Genomic DNA, 19820 nt, shown 5'->3' with positions numbered 1-19820 from the left:
TTCTTGGCTTCCGTTTATCATCGATCTGGCCACTTGGTCCATATCAAGAATGCAAACTGAAGAAGAACTTGTGGATAGTTTGAAGAGACAAAAAAGCGGCGGACACAAATAAATGCCAACATAAAAGAAATTTTATAGAAACGTTGTATAACGAATAATAAATTCTAAAATATATTTTTAATAATGTTTTTTTCTACAAAAAAACTTCGCTAAGGAATTATTTTAAATTATCATTTGGCTATTTATTGGCGATATTTTCGGTTTAACGCGAGAAATTACGCTAACGGTTTTGGCGCCAAATAACAAAAGCTCCGGAAGCGCCATATTTAAAAGACGTAAGGCGGATCGTCCGAGAGGGAAACACAATGCCTGTCAGGGATTATTCTACCGATAAAGGTGATATTTTAAAGGAAATTTTAGATAAGTTGTCGATCTATTTATACATCGACACGTTTAAGAGATTTATGTTTAATTTTTTTATTAAAATTACTTTCCTTTGTTGATTTCTTATTACTAATGGGGATGGAAGCCAATAACGAATAGTTGTATGATAAATATTGCCTTTTGAGCGATGACAGGTGATAATTACAAGTATATTTGCTAAAATCATATCCAAAAACACGTTAAAATTGATATATATGAGAGAAATCGATGCTTAAGCTTGACAGAAACAGATTAATATCTAATGGCACGTGAACTAAACACGTGTGATGAAATACAGTAATGCTTATTAAAACACGTGATCGGCCTCTTACGTATCTCGAAATACATTAAATCTGTTAGAAAGGTATTTTCCATGCAAATTTTATATAAACACTTGAAAGTATTTTTATTGGATTGATAAGGGTGTTTCGATGTTATATCCAAATATATATATAATAAAAATCTCTAATACTGTGATTTAAATTTGAACAAAAACAAAAGAGATGTAAAATGTGCCTAGTAAAAATGGTGCAATTTGGACGAGTCGAGGTGTTTTCCTATGCTAAAGATAACTTTGGAGCTTTGACGTGAAGGGTAGGAAACAGTAATAAAAATCTCGCCGATGCTTATCTTTAGCAAAGAAAAACACCTAAGAAAAAATTTGACTGGTCCAAATTGTCGCCATTTTTACTCTGTGCGGTTCTTTTACGCTTTTGATGTTTTTCTTTGGATGTCGTTGTTTTTGGTTAATACAGGTAGGCCTCCTACAACGCGGTAGATACGTTCCTTGAAAATACCACGTTGTGGGAAATCGCGTTATAGGAGACACCAACTTAATACAAAAACTGGGATTCGGTTCTAAAAAGAGAAAAACTTGGCATTTGAATGGCGTTTTTTGAATTTTCCAAACCTGCCATTGCTAGCCACGAATTTAACACTGGTTTCATCAGCCGACGACTGTCCCATTTGTTTTAAATAATCAAATATTTTTAAAGCTTTGTGTTTAAGTGCAGTTTTATTTAAAGGCACCCATTTCTTGTTTATATCTTCTACTCATAATATTAGCGCTTGTTCCATTTTTTTCATTATAGGTGCTCTCGGAAGAGCAACATTTTTCGCAAGAATAGATGATCCGGATGCGACCAAATTTCTGATCTTTTCTCCCGATTGCTTAATCGACCGAATAGTCGACTCATTTAAATTAAAATGCCTATCAATATTAGCTATTCGCTCTTGATTTTTAATTCGATCCAAAGTTTCTATCTTTGTTTGAAGAGTTATAAATTTCCTTTTTAATGACAGTCCTTTCTTTTCATTCAGCATTGTTATGGCTAAAATTTTTTCAATCAGTTTTGTGGACAGTAAAAATCACAAAAAATAACTTTTTTTCATTATGTTGTTAAAAATATACACCCAATAGAAGTTTATACTGTGTTTTGGACCATTTTTGCTGTCCCCACTTATTGAAACAGTATAAATGGTGGAAAATTTAGTGATATATTTGAGTGTTTACGGTAACTGATTCACATTGGTCTAGAAACCGGTCTTCCCCTGAAACTTTCAAGGGAATAACACGCCAACGTCGACAAACAGCTGTTTTCAAAGACTTTTAGCTCTGTATACCGAACTGCTGCTCGTATCACGTGATCCGTTGCAATTTTTCTCTTATGTGAAGATAATTCGTTTCTAATTACCGTAAACCGCGTTGTAAAAGTACCGCGTTGTAAGAAAATTTCCGCATTTTTTCCAACTGCGTTGGAGCGAAAATGCGTTGTAAAGGTATCGCGTTGTAGGAGGCCTACCTGTATTTGTATTGAGTCGAGACCCAAGACGACCGTGCACCGTTTGATTGGTGCCTGGCGGTGGCCGCCGACCCGACACTTTTGATATGCCATTACTAAAATCGTCATAATATATTTTATTTGGCATAAATTTGAGCTTTGGTCGTTCCGGATAACGTTTTGAATGGAAATCGTTCGTTTTTGTGCAGTTTTATCCTTACCGACGTAAAATTAAGCCGTAAGAGTAAGACAGCGCTCCGTGGGAAACTCCTCCAATTTTGACCTCTCGACCCAGAAGTTACGCTGGCACCTCGCCGATGACCGGAAAGACTTGAGTTTAAAATTTGAGCTTTCTAGACCTGGTGGCTTTTTTCTAGGAGCGTCTGCAAAGCCGGCTATGGCTGTTTTGGCGAGTTTTGACTTTTTGATTACTTATATTTCAATAGCTCCTTTATAGAAAACCTGAAATTTTGCACGCTAAATAAGAAAACGAGTGTTTATTAATTGAGATATTCAGAATTACTTTTAAGTATTTGAGGACTGAGAAATCGACCTCTGAAAATGGGCAACTCCAATTCCTGTATATACGGATGGTCGGTGATTGTTTTTCTGTACTAGGCACGGAGTCATTTATGTGTTTGTTGATAATTATTTAACGTGTTTAATATTTTAGGTTTTGGTGTATATTGACGTTTCGTTGGGCCGGTCGTAAACGTGGAGCATCGACTGCTCCAAAATTCCAAAATGTAGGCCTATAGGAATAAAATCAATACAGCTAATAAAAGTAGAATTTCTATTACTTATCAAAAGAAATTTTAATTGGTGTACTTTTTTTTTTACATAAAAAATTAAGTTTTGGAGGCATCTTTGTGTGAAGCCTAGGCCAAATTATCCCATTGTTGCAAGAGATATTCACAAGACGAGTGACATACTTCAGATATTTTTATTTTCGAACAATATCTGTATGTGCAATGTACTATGAAAGTCATATCTACAGTCACCAGACAACAGTTTTCTGAAATTTTGTACTATTTTAAGGAATCAAAAATGTTTTTGAGGCTTTGTAGACTTTGTTTTTGTAAAATTTAATGTTTGATTTATTAAATTATAACTTGGTGAGAGGAATGGTATAAGTTCATGTTTTTCATCATTCAATTATTGTCAAAGCTGGTTTATAAATTAGATGATTTTTAGGTAATATTGCAGCTCTGAATGAGTCGTTTAGGTCCTTATTGACCGTGAACCATGTCCATTTGCATAAGAAAACCAAAGGTACTGACGGTCTACATGTGATCCTTGGAGGGATAGACTAATTTCGGATGGCTATATCTGAAATTTTTAAAACATCAAAAATGGTGTAAAATTTAAATGAAAAAAATCCAGAATTATTTCTCAAAACAATGGTAAAAATCAATTGTTTTCCATTTTACTGGAGATGCCGAGATCTTGTAAAATACAAGAAATGCCGTTGGACCGACTACTTCGTGGACACGGTTGGAGTCACGATACATACTCCATTAAGTCTATCCTGTTTATAGGCTGATTTTGGGGGGAGACTAAGTCTCACAAAAGGGTCTCACGTGGCCCATCAGTTTCTTTGACTGTTTACCCCTATGGGCATAGTCTATAGCTTTGATAACCGCTTCATTCAGAGCTGCAGTTTTGTCCTTTGTCACACATCATTTGAATTAATTCAACAAATATTAAGATTTTAAACTGTATGAAGTTTTCTTTCTGTCCTTTGTACTACATAATGGCAAAACTATAATGAATTCACTTGATAACTCAATTTGTTAGGATCAATACAATTAAACTTCCATTTAGTACCACCATTTGTTCAGCAAGGAATTGATACTGAATTGTATACATGTTGTTAAACTTAAATATCTTATACAATATAAAGTAATTGGATCTACAAGCAAGCTTGAAGTATGATTTGAAAGTTGTACGATGACAATGTCATTTGCAATGAAGAATCATACATTTAGGAATATATGGACAGCAAAGGAGTTTCTTCTGTTTAATATTTACAGGGAAGGACATTATACAGACAAGTATTTGCAGTACAGGCATACCTCGACTTACGTCGGTTTCGAGTTACGTCGTTCCCGATTATACGTCGCTTGTTAAAAAAGTATATGGAAAAATAAAAACTCGACTTACGTCGGTTTCGAGTTACGTCGTTCCCGATTATACGTCGCTTGTTAAAAAAGTATATGGAAAAATAAAAATCAAGTTTAAGTCATTTTATTCGACTTTACGTCTGTCCGCCACAAATATTGAAGTCGTAATATCACTAGATAAACGTTTAAAGCACATAAAATCATATTAAAATATATACAAGTATGTACTGTATTTACAGTACACGCATTCGTAAATTTAGATTACTTTTTTTGTACTATATTAAAAACTAAAATTTATTTGTTTGTAAGCTTAAAATAGATTTTTATTAACCATATATTATTTAAAATGCTTTCCTAGTGATAAGTAGATTCGGAGACAGGTAAATTCGACTTACGTCGTTTTCCTGGAACCAATTACCGACGTAAGGCGAGGTATACCTGTATAGATAATTTAATTTGCAGGATAAGCGGTTGGAATTTTGAAGACTCATAAAAATAATTTATTTATAAACATGATTATTATTTCTCTTTGGTTTAATTATTTTAATTTAAATGTCTTTGCTTTAAGTTAACTTTAAAGTAGAATTGTAATTTTTAGCAATTATTATGCTGTGTACTAATTTTATGTAATAAATTTCTAAGATATTATCATGTAAAGATACTTGAAAACAAACTAAATTTCATTTGCCAATTACAGACGAAATAAAGTCTTTTCTGGTAGAATTCCACACAACAGAAAATGGGAAAAAGGTCTACAAATATGCTCAGCAATTGGTAAGTTTTATTTCCTGATTTTATTAGTTAGTAAATAAATGTTCAAGATTTAAGAAATTTTTTATTAGTTTTTTCTTATCCCGTCTCTACTGAGGTTACATCCATTGTTTTTTCTCCAAAGTGAATTGTCTAGTTCTTTTAACTAAGCTTGTTTAATGCCTCGATAAATGCATGTAAATCGGTGATGAGTTTTCTGGACATTGTTTTTGTTGTCTCTGAGTAGTCTGGTTAAAGTAGCCGACAAAAGGGCAATAGCAGCGGCGGTGATATTCTGGCTACTCTTATCATTGTCTCTGGATTTCGAGGATGAAAACAGTTAGGAGTTTTTATTGCACAAAGGAAGTGTAAAAAGTTGTTACAAGTGAATTCAGTGGATAATCGGCAAAGATACACTTTTATGAATTGATTTGAGTAGCAATTTGCTAGTCGGAGGCCAAAATGTGGGATGTGAAATTGATCTCGTTGGTCAATTTTGTGTTGCCGGGTAGCTTTGAGAAATTGGCTACGAGCAATATAGTGATCCCATTATAATTTCAATTTTTCATGGTGGATCTGTATTTTCATTTATGCCAATTCTTAGTGTCCCTACTCAGTGGAAATACTACAGAGGAGAAAGAGAATTTGCAGCACAATTGGCGTGACATAGCGGGACACAATGTGACGACACTTCCAGTCTATGATGAGACCGAACCTGCTCTTTATATATAAACTTGTTGTTTTAATGCTTAATTTTTTAATAAAGTATTTATTTTTACTTTTCTTTTGTTATAAAGGAAAGAATAAATTTCACTGTTTATGTGATGCATTACCAATAAATGAATTTCACCATAAAAACAAACCATCTTATTATGCTAACTTCTTGTTTAATTACAGAAAGATTTAACTCATTTAATATTTAAACCAAGAGAAACGGTGTGGCCAATTAGTCTTTTTTGGCTGTATTATTTAATACAAAATAATATTTAGCTGTTAATGGCAGTCTTGAAGTGTAAATATATACTGTAAATATATATATTGTAGTGTAAATATTCTTTTAAATGTTGTCAAACTATTATTTCTGTTAACATAGTACTTATTTTACTCCAAAGATAATTCCATGACTATAATTTTATCCAGAATCTTTATTTTCAGAACAGTTGACTTTGTACATACAAAATAAATTAAACAAATACTAACCTTTAGTATGAGGATGAATTTTTAAGATCTGTTTTCTTCAGTACTGTCAATGCAAATAAATAATGTTTTATCTTATATCGATCATTGGATGATTGAATATAATGTCAAAGCAAATTGTTAGTTTTCTTCAGGCAATGAAAATTGAGGATTCAAGTGAGGAAAATCGTAGGAAACACTAGATTCAATAATATATCTGTAAAATTTAATCCTGTAATTGTAAGGTATATGCACGGGTATTTAGGTAAATTTCATGTATTTAGTATAATTAACTTCACTTGAACTAAAGAATATTTGTGCATGGATTACAGTTTAATTAAAGTCAGAACTATCCATTAAATTTCTTGGTGTACAGATTCACTCGTCTTAGTCGACCGGTGGCCCAGTGGATAAAACCACCGAACACTGGTAGTAAGTTGTGGGTTTGTGTCTAGCCAACAGATTGACCAAGTGCATATTTCTAGGTTTTCTTCACATCTGTAAACAGTAAATAGGGGTCAGTTTCCCATAGCAAGGCCTCTTGGGAGGATTGTATCTGCAATATGAAGTGGGGCAAACGACAAACTTAATTTTTAAACATGTTACGTTAAAAATTACAGTACTTTTAATTCTAGAATGATGTTATTGATAGTTTAATTTCAATTTTCAAATTTTATAGAAAAAAATTGCACACAGAGAAGAGGTGGCATTTCAAGTGGATCTGAATGATTTGATGGAAAGTCATCCGGAGATGACCGATGCCGTCTTGGAGAATGCCCAGCGATACGCAAAGCTGTTCGCCGACTGCATTTACGACATCCTACCGGATTATAAAGAAAAGGAGGTACATACATACATTTTATATTACAATTTATAGAATATCAGTTTAAAGAGTAATGTATGTTGATATTTTACTTCTCGTCTAATTATGCAAGAATGTTGTTATACTAATGGGTTAAATAGTAATAATTGCAGTCTTCACTATTCTGGAGACTGTCGATAAGGCATTATACATTGTTTGCCAGATTACTCCTTCAAATTATGTTTTGTAATTGAACATTGTTAGAAAATTAGTGATTTTAGGCATCAGTATACAAAGTGGAATTTGAACTGGTGAACTGGCAAAAATACAAATGACATTTTAGCATATTTTATTAGTACAGATAGTCGTTGACTTATGACCTGTGCATCTTACGAGTGATTGACTTTAAGACCAAGACAGTGACTGCTGACTGGTACGTGTGGCAACTTCCACATCTTGTACTGCAAGCTATGTCCAGCTGGGCAAACGATTGTTTGCAATAATGATTGATGTTTATGCTTGTAAGAACTAAAATAAAATTTTATACAAAACTACGCACGGAAAAAAATTTTTGTAAAAACTATGACGTCATCAGGACAAAAACAAATTTTCAAAAATCTGATGTTCCAAATATTGTCGAACTTGAGGAAGGCCATTAAATATAGCCAAAAACGTTAGTTCGATTAAAGAAAATTGCTAGAAAAAGAGTCGAAGGTTTTATATTACTTATTTTATACAAAAGTTATGATAATAGTATACATGCCAACAGTTCAATGTTCCCTTCTCTGTTTGTCCCATAGCCCACCTAATTTTTATTAAATATATGTCCTTAGCACTTTTGAGTGTTTTTAATAATTTCCATGGCTACACTTTCTTTTAACATTCCTTGGTTTTAAGCGAGAACTAGTTCCCATCATACTGTATTTATAGACCATGAAATCAGATCTGTTCGTATGGTAAAAACTGGCATGCCGGTTTAACTGAGGTTATACATCTTTCTCTAGAGGCACATTTAAAAAAACAGTTACATTACATAAAAATGAAAGAGTTTTTATTCTAAAACTGTAAAAGTGTCAGCATTACATCAAAAACTGATTATTTGTTTAATTTCTTCATTTTGTTTTCTTTCTAATGAAATAAATGCAACCTCACCATAAACTGGAACTGTAGAGTTGCAAATCACTCCTAAATTCAACTTTCCAGCTAATAAAAGTCATAAATTATAAAGATCAAATGTTTTCGGCCACTAAATTTATTGGCTTTCCTCAGGAAATACAAACTAAAACTCTTTCCAATGATTTAAAATACTCTTGGAATTTTCAAAGTGCTTTTTTATATGTATTCTATTGTTATTTGATTCAAAAATGCAAAAATAAACATATTAAATTTAAGAAACTGACTGTAAATTATCTCGGATTATGTCGATTAACGTCTGCTTTGTGTGAAATTTGAGGTGTTATTTTTAATGTTGGGGTAAATGGTCTGTAGCCCACACTAACCACAACCACCAAAGTTGTTAATTCTCTTGTAAACAAAAACTCTTACTAATTTTAAGTCGGTCAAATTACAATGTTATTATTTTATTCTACTAAGAAGGTTTTCTTCGGCATTTAATTAGACAACTAGTTTTGTTACATCTGATTAATTTTATATCTTAGTCATAGTTTAACCGGTATGCCAGTCTCCCTTGTTTTTATGCGGCATTCTGCGAAAATACTGTAAAAACTACACTATCGTCTGGTCGGTGGTGAAAACAGAAATTTTAACCCATGTGGGACAGCAATAAAACCCGATTAAGATGTTTCTGCACAAGTTGTTTTCCACCTAAGTCATTCAAATTCTGTGCTCCTGTCATTTCACCCAAAAGACATGTTAAAAATTTTTGCAATAAGATCGACAAGTGTAAAATAAGAAACAGATATTTAGAGATAACGCTATTAGAATGACATAAAATGTGAAGGCCGACTTGCGACCAAATTAGTTTATGACAGATTCCTTGGAACTAATTACGGTTGTAAGTCAACGACTACCTATAATAATGTTATATTTGGATATGTGGCACGATTGTAGATGTTGAGCTTCATTTTAATTAAAATATTGTTTGGAGTCTAATAAAACATCATGCCACAAATGGAGTATTCCTGTTAATATTAGGTGCAAGTAGAATTAGAAAAAGATTTTTGTTTGTGTGTGTCTTGTTACTTATTTATATCATCTTAATGTAAAAATTGTCTTTGTGCCTACACTTATGCTACACACTTTGTTTTTAGATCAATATTACATGACTTCAAAGTTAACTTTGCATAATAAGACAACAATTTATGTTAATGATGTTTATAAAACCAAGTAACTTTACTGCAAATTGGTGTTTTGCATGTTTAATTTCATTACACTATTGGCCGTACAAAAGGATGGCAAATTATTGAAATTCCACAGAACATCTTTAGAATTGCTAAAAAAATTAATGCATATTTTAAAAAAATATTACAGATAGAAGCGAAAGACACTCTGGATGTTTACATCGAACACAGGTTATTGATGGAACAAAGATATCATCAACCGGGTGAGAATAGAGATCCTCAAAATCGATATCCTCCAGAATTAATTCGAAGATAGTAAGTTTATGTTTTGATATTTACTTGTAAGGTACTGCAACTTCTTTTTTTACTTTTTCTACTCTTGTTACTAAGAGTACCGTTTTCTTTCTGCCCTTTGCGGGTTTGGCCAGGCCTGCAATAGAGTGGCTGGTCGATGAAAGATTCAACATGTCCAGGATGGAATACCCAAAAAACTTATGGGGTTTTTTGAGTGTTGGGATTTGATTCTGGGTTTCTTGGAGCAGTTTGAATCTGTGAAAATTGTTTTCTAAAATTATTTGTGACATAGTTCTATTGGGCTTAAGGTTTTTTCTGGCATAGTATATACAGGGTGTCTCAGAATAAACGTTTCAGAACTTCTAAGAGGTGTAGGGTGCATCCTGACGACTCGGAATCATATAGCAATGTAGGTTTGGAAATGCTTTCCTGAAATGGTAGATGGCGAAGTTTCAAACGTTCTTGAAGGGAATTGTCATTTTGCACAAGAACACAGAGTTAGCTGATATGCGTTTGGTGTATGGGCTGCAGATTGTAGTGGGCCAGCCGCACAGTGCTTGTATGCAGAATGATATCCGATGAGACGTATTCCCAGCCATAATTTCTTTGCAAGCCTGCACCAGAGGTTAGCTGTTTGTGTACATCACCGCTTCAGGAAAGCATTTCCAATCTTGCATTGCTATATGATTCCGAGTTGTTGGGATACACCCTACCTCTCTTAGAAATTCTGAAACGTTTAACTGAGACACCCTGTATATGTAAAATTGGGCAAGTGCAGTGTAGGTGTGGACATGCCGTTCGTTGTTCCTGGACAGCATGGTTAGTAACATATATGGTTATATCTCATACTATTCAGTTTAGAAGCAAAGATTGGAGGGAGGTCCAAAGTAGCATAATTGGCACTGCATCCACACATTAAGAAGTTGTAGGTTTGACTACCTCTCTGGATTTATGTTTTCTTCCAAAATAATCTAAATATTAATACATTTCTATAGAAACTTGTCTTAATTTGCAAACATTTATGCAACTGCTTGCATAAATTATAATTATGAGAGACATATTGAAGTATTTTTAACTTGTAACTATATTAGAATTTCTATTTTTCACACCCAAACATAACAGATTTATTTTTTCAATTTCTTTAAACACATGGTTCTCTGTTGTTTTTGAGATGGAGATGAGAAATTCCATAGTACTTTTGGGCTGTCTGGCCCATCACGGATACCAATGACGTCTCAATCACCAAAAATAGCAGTTAACTTTATAATTACAGTTTTGAACTTAATTTCAAACAGAGTAAGACTTCACTATATTTTATATATCTTGTAATACATGGCATTCTTTATGATAACTGCCTTTATTCAAATGTATGTCCTTTCTATTTCAGCGAAGTTTATTTTAAAGCTCCGGCACAGCAGAAATACGTTTCCGTTCGACAGGTGAAGGCGCAACACATCGGAAAGTTGATAACGGTTAAGGGAATAATAACCCGATGCACCGAAGTCAAGCCCATGATCGTGGTGGCCACTTACACTTGCGATCAGTGCGGTTCGGAGACCTATCAACCGGTGAGTGTCTTTGTTTTTTTGTATTTATTAATCAGTATTATCTGTAATTTCGAGTCTTGCTTGCATATTTCTTCTTAGACGATGGGTCCGGTATTTATGCCATTGATAATGTGCAGTAGCAATGACTGTAGAGTGAATAAGTCGGGAGGTAGACTCTATCTACAGACGCGAGGTTCAAAGTTTATGAAATTTCAAGAATTAAGAATACAAGAGCACGTAAGTTCAAGAAATTATGTAGAATTAAAATTGTATTTGAGTCGGTACAACCAAAAGTTAAGTTTGCGTGGATTCTCTTGTTAATCTAGAGTGATCAAGTTCCTGTCGGGAACATACCCCGTTCAATGACTGTGTATGCCAGAGGAGAATTGACGAGACAAGCCGTACCAGGTGACCACGTAGTGGTAACTGGAGTGTTTTTACCACTGGCCAAAAGTGGATTCGGTCAAATAACTCAAGGGTTATTGGCCGACACATTCTTAGATGCTCATGTAAGCAAAAGAATCTTTTTCAAAGTTTCTAAAAGTGATTCTATATTTTAAATTTGTATAATCCAATAATTAGAGGATAGCAAAAGTTAACAAAGCGGAAGATGAAGAACAAGAATTGACAGAACTAACCCAGGAGGAACTCAAGGAATTAGATGGTTTATATTTTACAATTATTCTAATTAACATTATGTAAAACTGATTTCTCATATGTCAAAATATCTCATAGAGTCGGATTTTTACGACAAACTTGCCTGCAGCATTGCGCCAGAAATTTACGGTCACGAAGACGTCAAAAAGGCACTGTTGTTGCTGTTGGTAGGCGGAGTGGATTGCAATCCGAGTGGAATGAAAATAAGAGGTAATGTATAAGAAACGACAAAATTTCATTTGAAATCTTGGAAATGTTTTGGAGTTTTGTTCATAAAGTTACGTTTTTGAACTTTCTCTGTGTGTGTAGGACTGACCATCTCTGTGTGTGTAGTCCTGGTATAATTAGTTGGCCAAATGGTAACAGATGGTTAATTTTGATAAGATTCCCATTCAAATATTGTATTTACCTGATTGAAAGCAGACCTTTTTTTAATTTTTTCATGGTTCAAAAAATGAATCTCTTGGCGAGTTAGTATCATTAATGTTGTGGTAGGTGACACCCTTTACTGATGTAATTGAAAGTTTGGAAAAAAATATATCAGAAGGTAAGATAAGTTTCCCCTATCAACAATCATGGAAGGTTGAATTACCAAAGTTGTTATTAAGTAGGCATTTTGGCTGCTGTTTTATAATGAGGCACTATCGTTATACTGCCGATTTTAAAGGGATAGCGATTTTAATTTTTGGGAGACATCAAATCTTTGTGTAGTGGCAATATGGGATTGATGTAAGCAATATTAGATAGTGGAGAAGGCAGATAGACCAAATATCTGTATGCTCCATCAAAATAACATTTTTGGTGGACAAAACGTGGTCACCACCATACAGTGGAAATTGTTTTAAATGATTTCATGAAAGAGTAGTGTAAGAATTGTCTACCAGTGAATGCCGAAGTAATTCAAATTAAGACTTGTGAAATTTCTTGAGAGCAGAAAATCGACAATTTCAAGATAAGTCGGGATTTGGGTTTTCACTTCATAGGCATACTTCAATTGTACAGAAATTGCCAGGAAATTATGAAGTGACATTAATAAATTTCAGCACCTCATAATAAGGTGACACACTGAAAAGAACTGTCTTCTTGGAGTGAAAATCCTGTTAACAGGAAGTGAAAAATGGCACATGACCATTATATTGGCACGTACTGCCAAAGGACATAAACTTCCTCCATTCATTGTTCAAATGCAAGACAATGCCAAAGTTGGAGATATTTCAGAAAAGTGACATCGTTAGGGTTTCTCATTTTCTGGTCCTTTGCTTGTCCTGGGATTTCGGGGGGGGGAGAAAGTAAACTGTTTCCCGAGATAGAATTACTGTAATTATTTTTAAGATATACAAAATATCTTGAAATCAAATGATAAAATTATTTTTCATTTTTTACAGTAATTTAATGTGTTCTGCAATCTCCAAAATCATATTAATAATGCTGTGTAAGATATATATTAAAAATTACCTTTGAATTACATAGAAATTTTCACAAATAGAAAAATTTATTAAAGTTTGCTGGAAACTGCATACAACAACAACAAAATAAAAAAAAAGCTTTGAATTGAGTTGAAAATTTAGAAAAAATGAACTTAGATCAAACTCTTAACTTAAAAGATAATTTTTGTTTTTTAAATAAAATGTAATACAAAATATTATTCTAAATTTTTATAAGACTAGCTGTACCCGGCCATGCATTGCTGTGGCTCAAAATGTATCTATTATAAATGTATAACACTTCCCGTAGGAGGGAATTTCGAAAAATCCCTTTTTAGTGTACATTCTCTTGGCATACCCTATTAAAACTCAATCAAAAATGCAAAAAACCGCATCTAAAATAGAATAATAGAAGACCGTTCTTCACAGTAAGCCTTAATTTTGTCCCTCTCTCTCGTGGTGGTAATTTTGACATCTATATAATATGAAAACATGCACGTATTTGAATGCAACGTTGTGTCAAAATTTCAAAGCAATCGGTTAAGAACTTTCGAAGATTTAAGATTTTGAACAAACGAACATTTACATTTTTATTTATATAGATTTTAAAAAGCAAAGATGGTCAATACTCCAATCACTCAATCTGATTCTTATTTTAGTAATGAAAATTCCTGCTACTGAGAATGCCCTTTCCAATTGAATTGATGTGAGTTGAATTGTGTTTAATGTATTTAAGAGAAGATGGATGTTGTGTTTTCTCACCTGTAGCCTGGAAGTTTTCTACAGGGGATGATCAAAAACTAAGGTTACAAAGCCTGCAGTGAAAAGTATACATTTTATTTCATACAACCAATACAGCCAACTGATAGTATTGTACATACATTAAGTTATTTTTTGACATAGTCTCCATATCAGTTTAGGCACTTGTCACTTTGCGTGATGAGTTTGAAAATTCCCTCCTGGTAAAAATCCTGTCCTTGTGTGTTCAGCCAAGTTGTCGCAAAGTGTTTCACTTCCTCATCTGAAGCAAATCGTCATCGTGCTAGGTTCTCCTTTAAGGGAGGAAACAGGTGAAAGTTGCTTGGAGCGAGGTCCGGGTTGTAGGGAGGGTGGTTGAAGTTGTCCCAGTGAAACTGCTTCCAACAGCGTGGTGGTCTTCTGTGCTGTAAGAGGTCGTGCATCATGAAGGAAGATGACGCCCTTGGTGAGAAGTCCTGGCCTTTTCCACCTGATTGCTTTGTGCAATCGTGTCAAGGTCTCGCAGTATAGGTCAGTGGTCACTGTACCCTCCCTCTTTCCAAAAACTCCCTCCACAACTATGACACCTGTGCTGTCCCAGAACACTGGCCATCACCTTCCTGGCAGATGGCATCACCTTAAACTTCTTTTATTTATTTTATTTTAGCCAAATTTTATATACATTTTAAAAAATATTTTTCTTTACTCCATTTCATTTTTAATTAAACTAACAGATCTACTATAGTCAAATACATACATTACAAATATCAAATTCCTTGTAGATTAATAAGTAATTATAATAATTATTTGATTTGTATTATTTTTGAGGCTGGCTTTGTGAAACTATTGGATTTGTTTCAGTCTGAGGTTGAAGAAGTCTTGTTCTTTTCTTGGTATAATGCTGCCAATGCAACAGCTGTTGATCATCAATAAATTTTGCACATTGTGCACTAGTTATTTCTCGTCGGAAATGTTCATATTGTAGTAATTCTAAGAAATAGAGACACATGGGATATTTCAAAAACTTGGCATATTCAGGCTTCTTCCAATATTGCAAATACTTCAAATAATTGACAAAAGCTTTATCTTTCAGATAACCCCGCTGAGCTAAAAAATTTAAATAATTAGGATTGGCCAAACACTGAATAAATTCAAGTTCTATTTGAAAACGTAATTTTTGCTGCTCTTCAGATTCTTTTACAGCCATATTAAATCATAAGTAAACAATTTCATTCAGATAAATATCTATCTGAATGTCTTTGGAGAGGATGTGTGTTTTGTACCATCATATTCCATAATGTAATCCTCCTGTTGTTCTGAATAAGCTCCTCCACGCAAGCTACGTTGACATCTGTTGATGCCGTGCTGGGTCAGCCACTGTGATCCTCGTTGGTGACGCTTTCTCTACCGGCCGCAAACTTTTGACACTATTCTGCAACATGCTAACGAGACATTACAGTCTCTCTGTAAACCTCTACCAGCTGCCAGTGAATTTCAGCCACGGTTATATCAGGGGGATCCAAAAAAAAAAACCAAATTGAGAGCACGCTGCCATTCATAGATGTAGTAGAGAGTTCTCCCGTTAGATGGGTTTAGTAGAGACCTTCACAAAACAGCTGTGCAGACGGCATCAGTTTGTAGGTTTACGCTTGAGCATAGTCTTGTGTTTCTCTTACTGTTATTTTGTTCCGTCTGCAAAGTTCTGGGCGTCCTTCAACATCTCGAAACAATGAAAACATTGAAAAAAATCTGCCAAAAAAGTTTTAAGATGTCTGCAAGAGGATGTATGAAGGAAACCTCCGGAACTTTGGCGATCAGGTGACTGGTTCTTTCATCACGACAACGCACCCGCACACACGGCCTTACGAGTGACTGACTATTTGGCCTGTCCTTCCCCACCCTCCATATTCACCAGACCTAGCCCCATGCGACTTTTTTCTGTTTCCGAGAATGAAGAAAAATCTAAAAGGGAAGCGTTTTGATGATGTGGAGGCGGTAAAAACAGCTTCCCTAAGGGCAGTGGACGATATCAAGGTTGAAGAATTCCAGAGATGCTTCAAACAGTGGGGAAAAAGACTTGACAAGTGCATCGCATCTAATGGAGTGTACTTTGAAGGTGACTATTTATTAACTTTTTTACAAAATTCCTTCAAAGTTTTTATACAAAAAATCCAGTTTTTTTGGGATCCACCACGTATGTTTTGCACACAGAAATCAAATAACCGAGTGGATTTCTTCGCAAGACCAGTTTTCCAAACGAGCCGCCATTTGTGTTTACCTACAACTAGCGCTGTAGGTGGTGGGTGGCTGAAACTCTACATAGTTGCCAACCACACGTGTTGGAATTACCATCACACTTCTCATTTCTCTATAACAAACGAAATTCCAGGAATATCAGCCATGTAACCTTAGTTTTTGATCAATCCTCATAGTTCGTTTTCAAGATTTTAGTACTACTTTTGCTCTCTAGTATTCTTGATTTGTCTACCTTGGCTGCTTTAATAGAAACATCAAGCTTATAGCCCAATAATTCATCAGTTTGTTTGTCTTCAATAATCAGGTTTATGAAGAAAAACTTCATACTTGCAGACTTTGTACTCGTTTGTATCCTTGCCCAATTTGGCTTTACGCAGTTATCGAAGCTACTGGGCATGGTTAAAAAATAATTAAGACACCATAAGCATAATTATTCCAGATATTACAGGTTCTGACAAGTAAAGGATTTTCAGAGTCCTGCCACAAATAAGCTGTATATTGATTATTGACCATTTGTGACATACCATAACCAGCAAAAATTTAAAAAACCAATAAGTAGGTTTAAAATTAATAAATACAAATGTATTCTGACAGTTTATGAGTTAAATATACAAAATTTGCAAAATTTCCTCAACCTTAACACAAAATAAGAAAAAAGTGAATTTTTAAGAAATTTGCAGGATTTCCTGGGTTAAAAAACAACTGGAATCCCATTTGAGGAAACCCCAGTCATCGTACCTGTAAATGAAAATGGGTAGTTTACCGAAGACATGTTGACGGAATGGGTTTCCTTGCCTTGACACCTTTGTTGAAGTTTCCTAGCTTCCTTGTCTTGAATTCTTACACTGTCCATACAACAGAGGTGATAAATAGAAAGTTAAAAGGAAAGAAAATGGCTATTATTCTAGGAGGGATGAACTCAAAGGTCCTAGACACATGCATTGATAAGCTGTTCGAGTTGAGAAAAATGTACACAGATTGCTCTCCACAGAAGATCGAATACTCACACCTATGGAATGTGTGAAGCAGGCCAGTCTATCTCAAGCATGTACATGGATTGACAATATGTGGAAGATTATTTCTAGGAAGTCACTGCCAGTGTTTAAAAAGTGTTTGATCTCGATGCTCCTTACAAAGACTGACAAAGAATCAATTGACAACGAATCTGAGTCATTTTATGAAGGCAACCGAACAATTAAATGGTATAAAATTTATTCCTTAAGCTCAATTAATAATTATTCATTTTCAATTTTCTGGGGTTGGCTTACGATCAAATAAATACAGTATATGAATTACAAAATGTTTGACCCCAATCATACAGTTGTTTTTTTAAACAAGCCTCTCAGAAATATGCATATACATCAACACTATCATAACCATCAATGTACTATACATACCATATTTCTGTACATTTAAGAGGATGCTTTTTATATAAAAATCTTTGTTTTTCAAATATGCATTCCACTTTGTCTATAAGAGCCTGCTGTTATAGGCAAAGCGGGATGTGTGCATGCCCTCCTGTTTTGACTTTGTCTATATAGATTAAATATGAAGGTACTGTACTAATAGAGTATTCAGTGACATCTCTGTGGTTGCCATTGTTAAAAATAAAAAAGTACTTTCGATAATATAAATAGGTTTATATTGTTTTAAAGTACTGTTTCATAAACATCACTTCATTTGTCTTGTTTTGGCACCTCAATTTTTTTCTCTTGGCTGTAGTTAGTTTATATTGTCCTATTTCAGTACAGAAGCATACTGTTGTTTGTTGATATTTTTGGATTGTGTTTATTTTATTTTTTTTTAGCACCAGTACTACTACTAAAGTTAAATATACAGAGAGAAAAAGTGTTTACTAGAGGGAAATGAGAAAATTAAATGACATTGGAAAGGAATATTTCTAGATGTTTAAATAATGTTTAACATTTCAGGAAATATAAATATATGTCTTATGGGTGATCCCGGCGTGGCCAAATCTCAGTTACTTTCTTACATAGACCGTCTGGCTCAGCGCAGTAAGTAATCTTTATTTTTGTTTGATTCAAATACGTTATCTCGCAACTTCTCCGGTCTTCTCTCGACCAGGTCAGTACACTACCGGTCGAGGATCTTCCGGCGTCGGTCTGACCGCAGCCGTGATGAAGGACCCCGTCACGGGTGAAATGACCCTGGAGGGTGGCGCCCTGGTGTTGGCCGATCAGGGAGTGTGTTGCATCGACGAATTTGACAAGATGATGGATGCGGATCGGACGGCCATACACGAGGTGATGGAACAGCAGACGATATCCATCGCCAAGGTGAGGAAACATACGATATTTTCGTGTCGTCTCTGTATTGCTAGTTCTAAATAAGTTATTTTAGGCGGGCATATTGACCACGTTGAATGCCAGGGTGTCCATACTGGCCGCCGCCAACCCCGCTTACGGGCGCTACAATCCAAAGAAGACCGTCGAACAAAACATACAGTTGCCGGCAGCTCTTTTGTCTAGATTTGATCTCCTTTGGCTAATTCAAGACATTCCAGACAGAGAAAATGACTTAAGGTATTGTTTTAAATAGTTAAAAATCAAAGTATTCGACTGAAATTTTACACATTTCTTTTGTACCTTAGATTAGCTCAACACATTACTTACGTGCATCAGAATAATGCAGAACCTCCCTCCCAATTCAAACCTCTGGACATGAAACTGATGAGGCGTTACATAATTTCGTGCAAGAGGAAATTTCCTGTGATTCCGGAAAAACTGACTGACTATATAGTCGGAGCATATGTCGAAATGCGAAAGGAGGCTCGCAACAACAGGGACACGACATTCACTTCCGCCAGAACCCTTTTAGCCGTTTTACGTCTGTCGACCGCATTGGTAAGTCAACTTACGAATAGTTGTGCTTACAAAATTTCAACTCAAAGATAAATTTTATTTAATACTTAGGCACGATTGAGGCTGTCGGATATTGTGGAAAAAGAGGACATTAACGAAGCCATACGATTAATGGAAATGTCGAAATGCTCGCTGTTACAACAGCAGAAATCGACGGGAAGGTAACATATTTTAACGGAGTACTTAATTCCATTATGGTTCCTTTTAATATGCATGTATCATTTTTTTAGAGTTCAGACCATCACCGACCAAATATTTGCCACAATTCGAGATCTCATGATGGAGCTGGGGGGAAGAAGCATCAAGATGTCCGACGCCATCGAACGTTGCACGTCTAAGGGTTTTAAACCCGACCAGATAGATCAGGCAATCGACGAGTACGAAGAATTGAACGTCTGGCAGGTTAACCAGACACGAACGAGTATTACATTTGTGTAGTTAGAAACGTTATAATTTTTGTCATTTGTTTCTCAAAATCTAATTTACTATAATAAAGCATTACAAGTGTATATGGGGTAAAAATTGATTCATACTCTACTGCCATAAACATCATGAAAGCCTTTTAGCGTGGCAAGGAAATTGAATTTTGATTGCCCAAAAAATGTTTGTATTAATTAAACAAATGATTTATTTTCTTGCTTATAAAAGGTTTTCACAAATGTCTTGC

At 34.7% G+C, this 19820-nt stretch overlaps 1 protein-coding gene across 1 annotated transcript; it reads left to right on the top strand.

Annotated features, from left to right (window-relative positions):
* The first annotated feature begins 299 nt into the window (after positions 1–299).
* LOC111630172 (DNA replication licensing factor mcm7-like) lies at positions 300–19779 on the top strand. The gene is made up of 15 exons (XM_023374229.1): positions 300–396; positions 5025–5101; positions 6933–7097; positions 9546–9670; positions 11037–11217; positions 11296–11433; positions 11523–11705; positions 11779–11860; positions 11932–12063; positions 18203–18286; positions 18357–18568; positions 18633–18814; positions 18883–19135; positions 19205–19314; positions 19384–19779. The coding sequence occupies exons 1-15, from the start codon at positions 366–368 to the stop codon at positions 19589–19591; spliced, it is 2163 nt and encodes a 720-aa protein (XP_023229997.1). The 5' UTR covers positions 300–365; the 3' UTR covers positions 19592–19779.
* The last annotated feature ends 41 nt before the right edge of the window (positions 19780–19820 follow it).

Source organism: Centruroides sculpturatus, unplaced genomic scaffold, assembly GCF_000671375.1.
Source record: "Centruroides sculpturatus isolate CEXI.00-Female unplaced genomic scaffold, Cexi_2.0 scaffold521, whole genome shotgun sequence".
Taxonomy (NCBI): Eukaryota; Metazoa; Arthropoda; class Arachnida; order Scorpiones; family Buthidae; genus Centruroides; species Centruroides sculpturatus.
The sequence above is the reverse complement of the archived record's forward strand: the minus strand, read 5'-3'. Positions and strand labels throughout refer to the sequence as shown.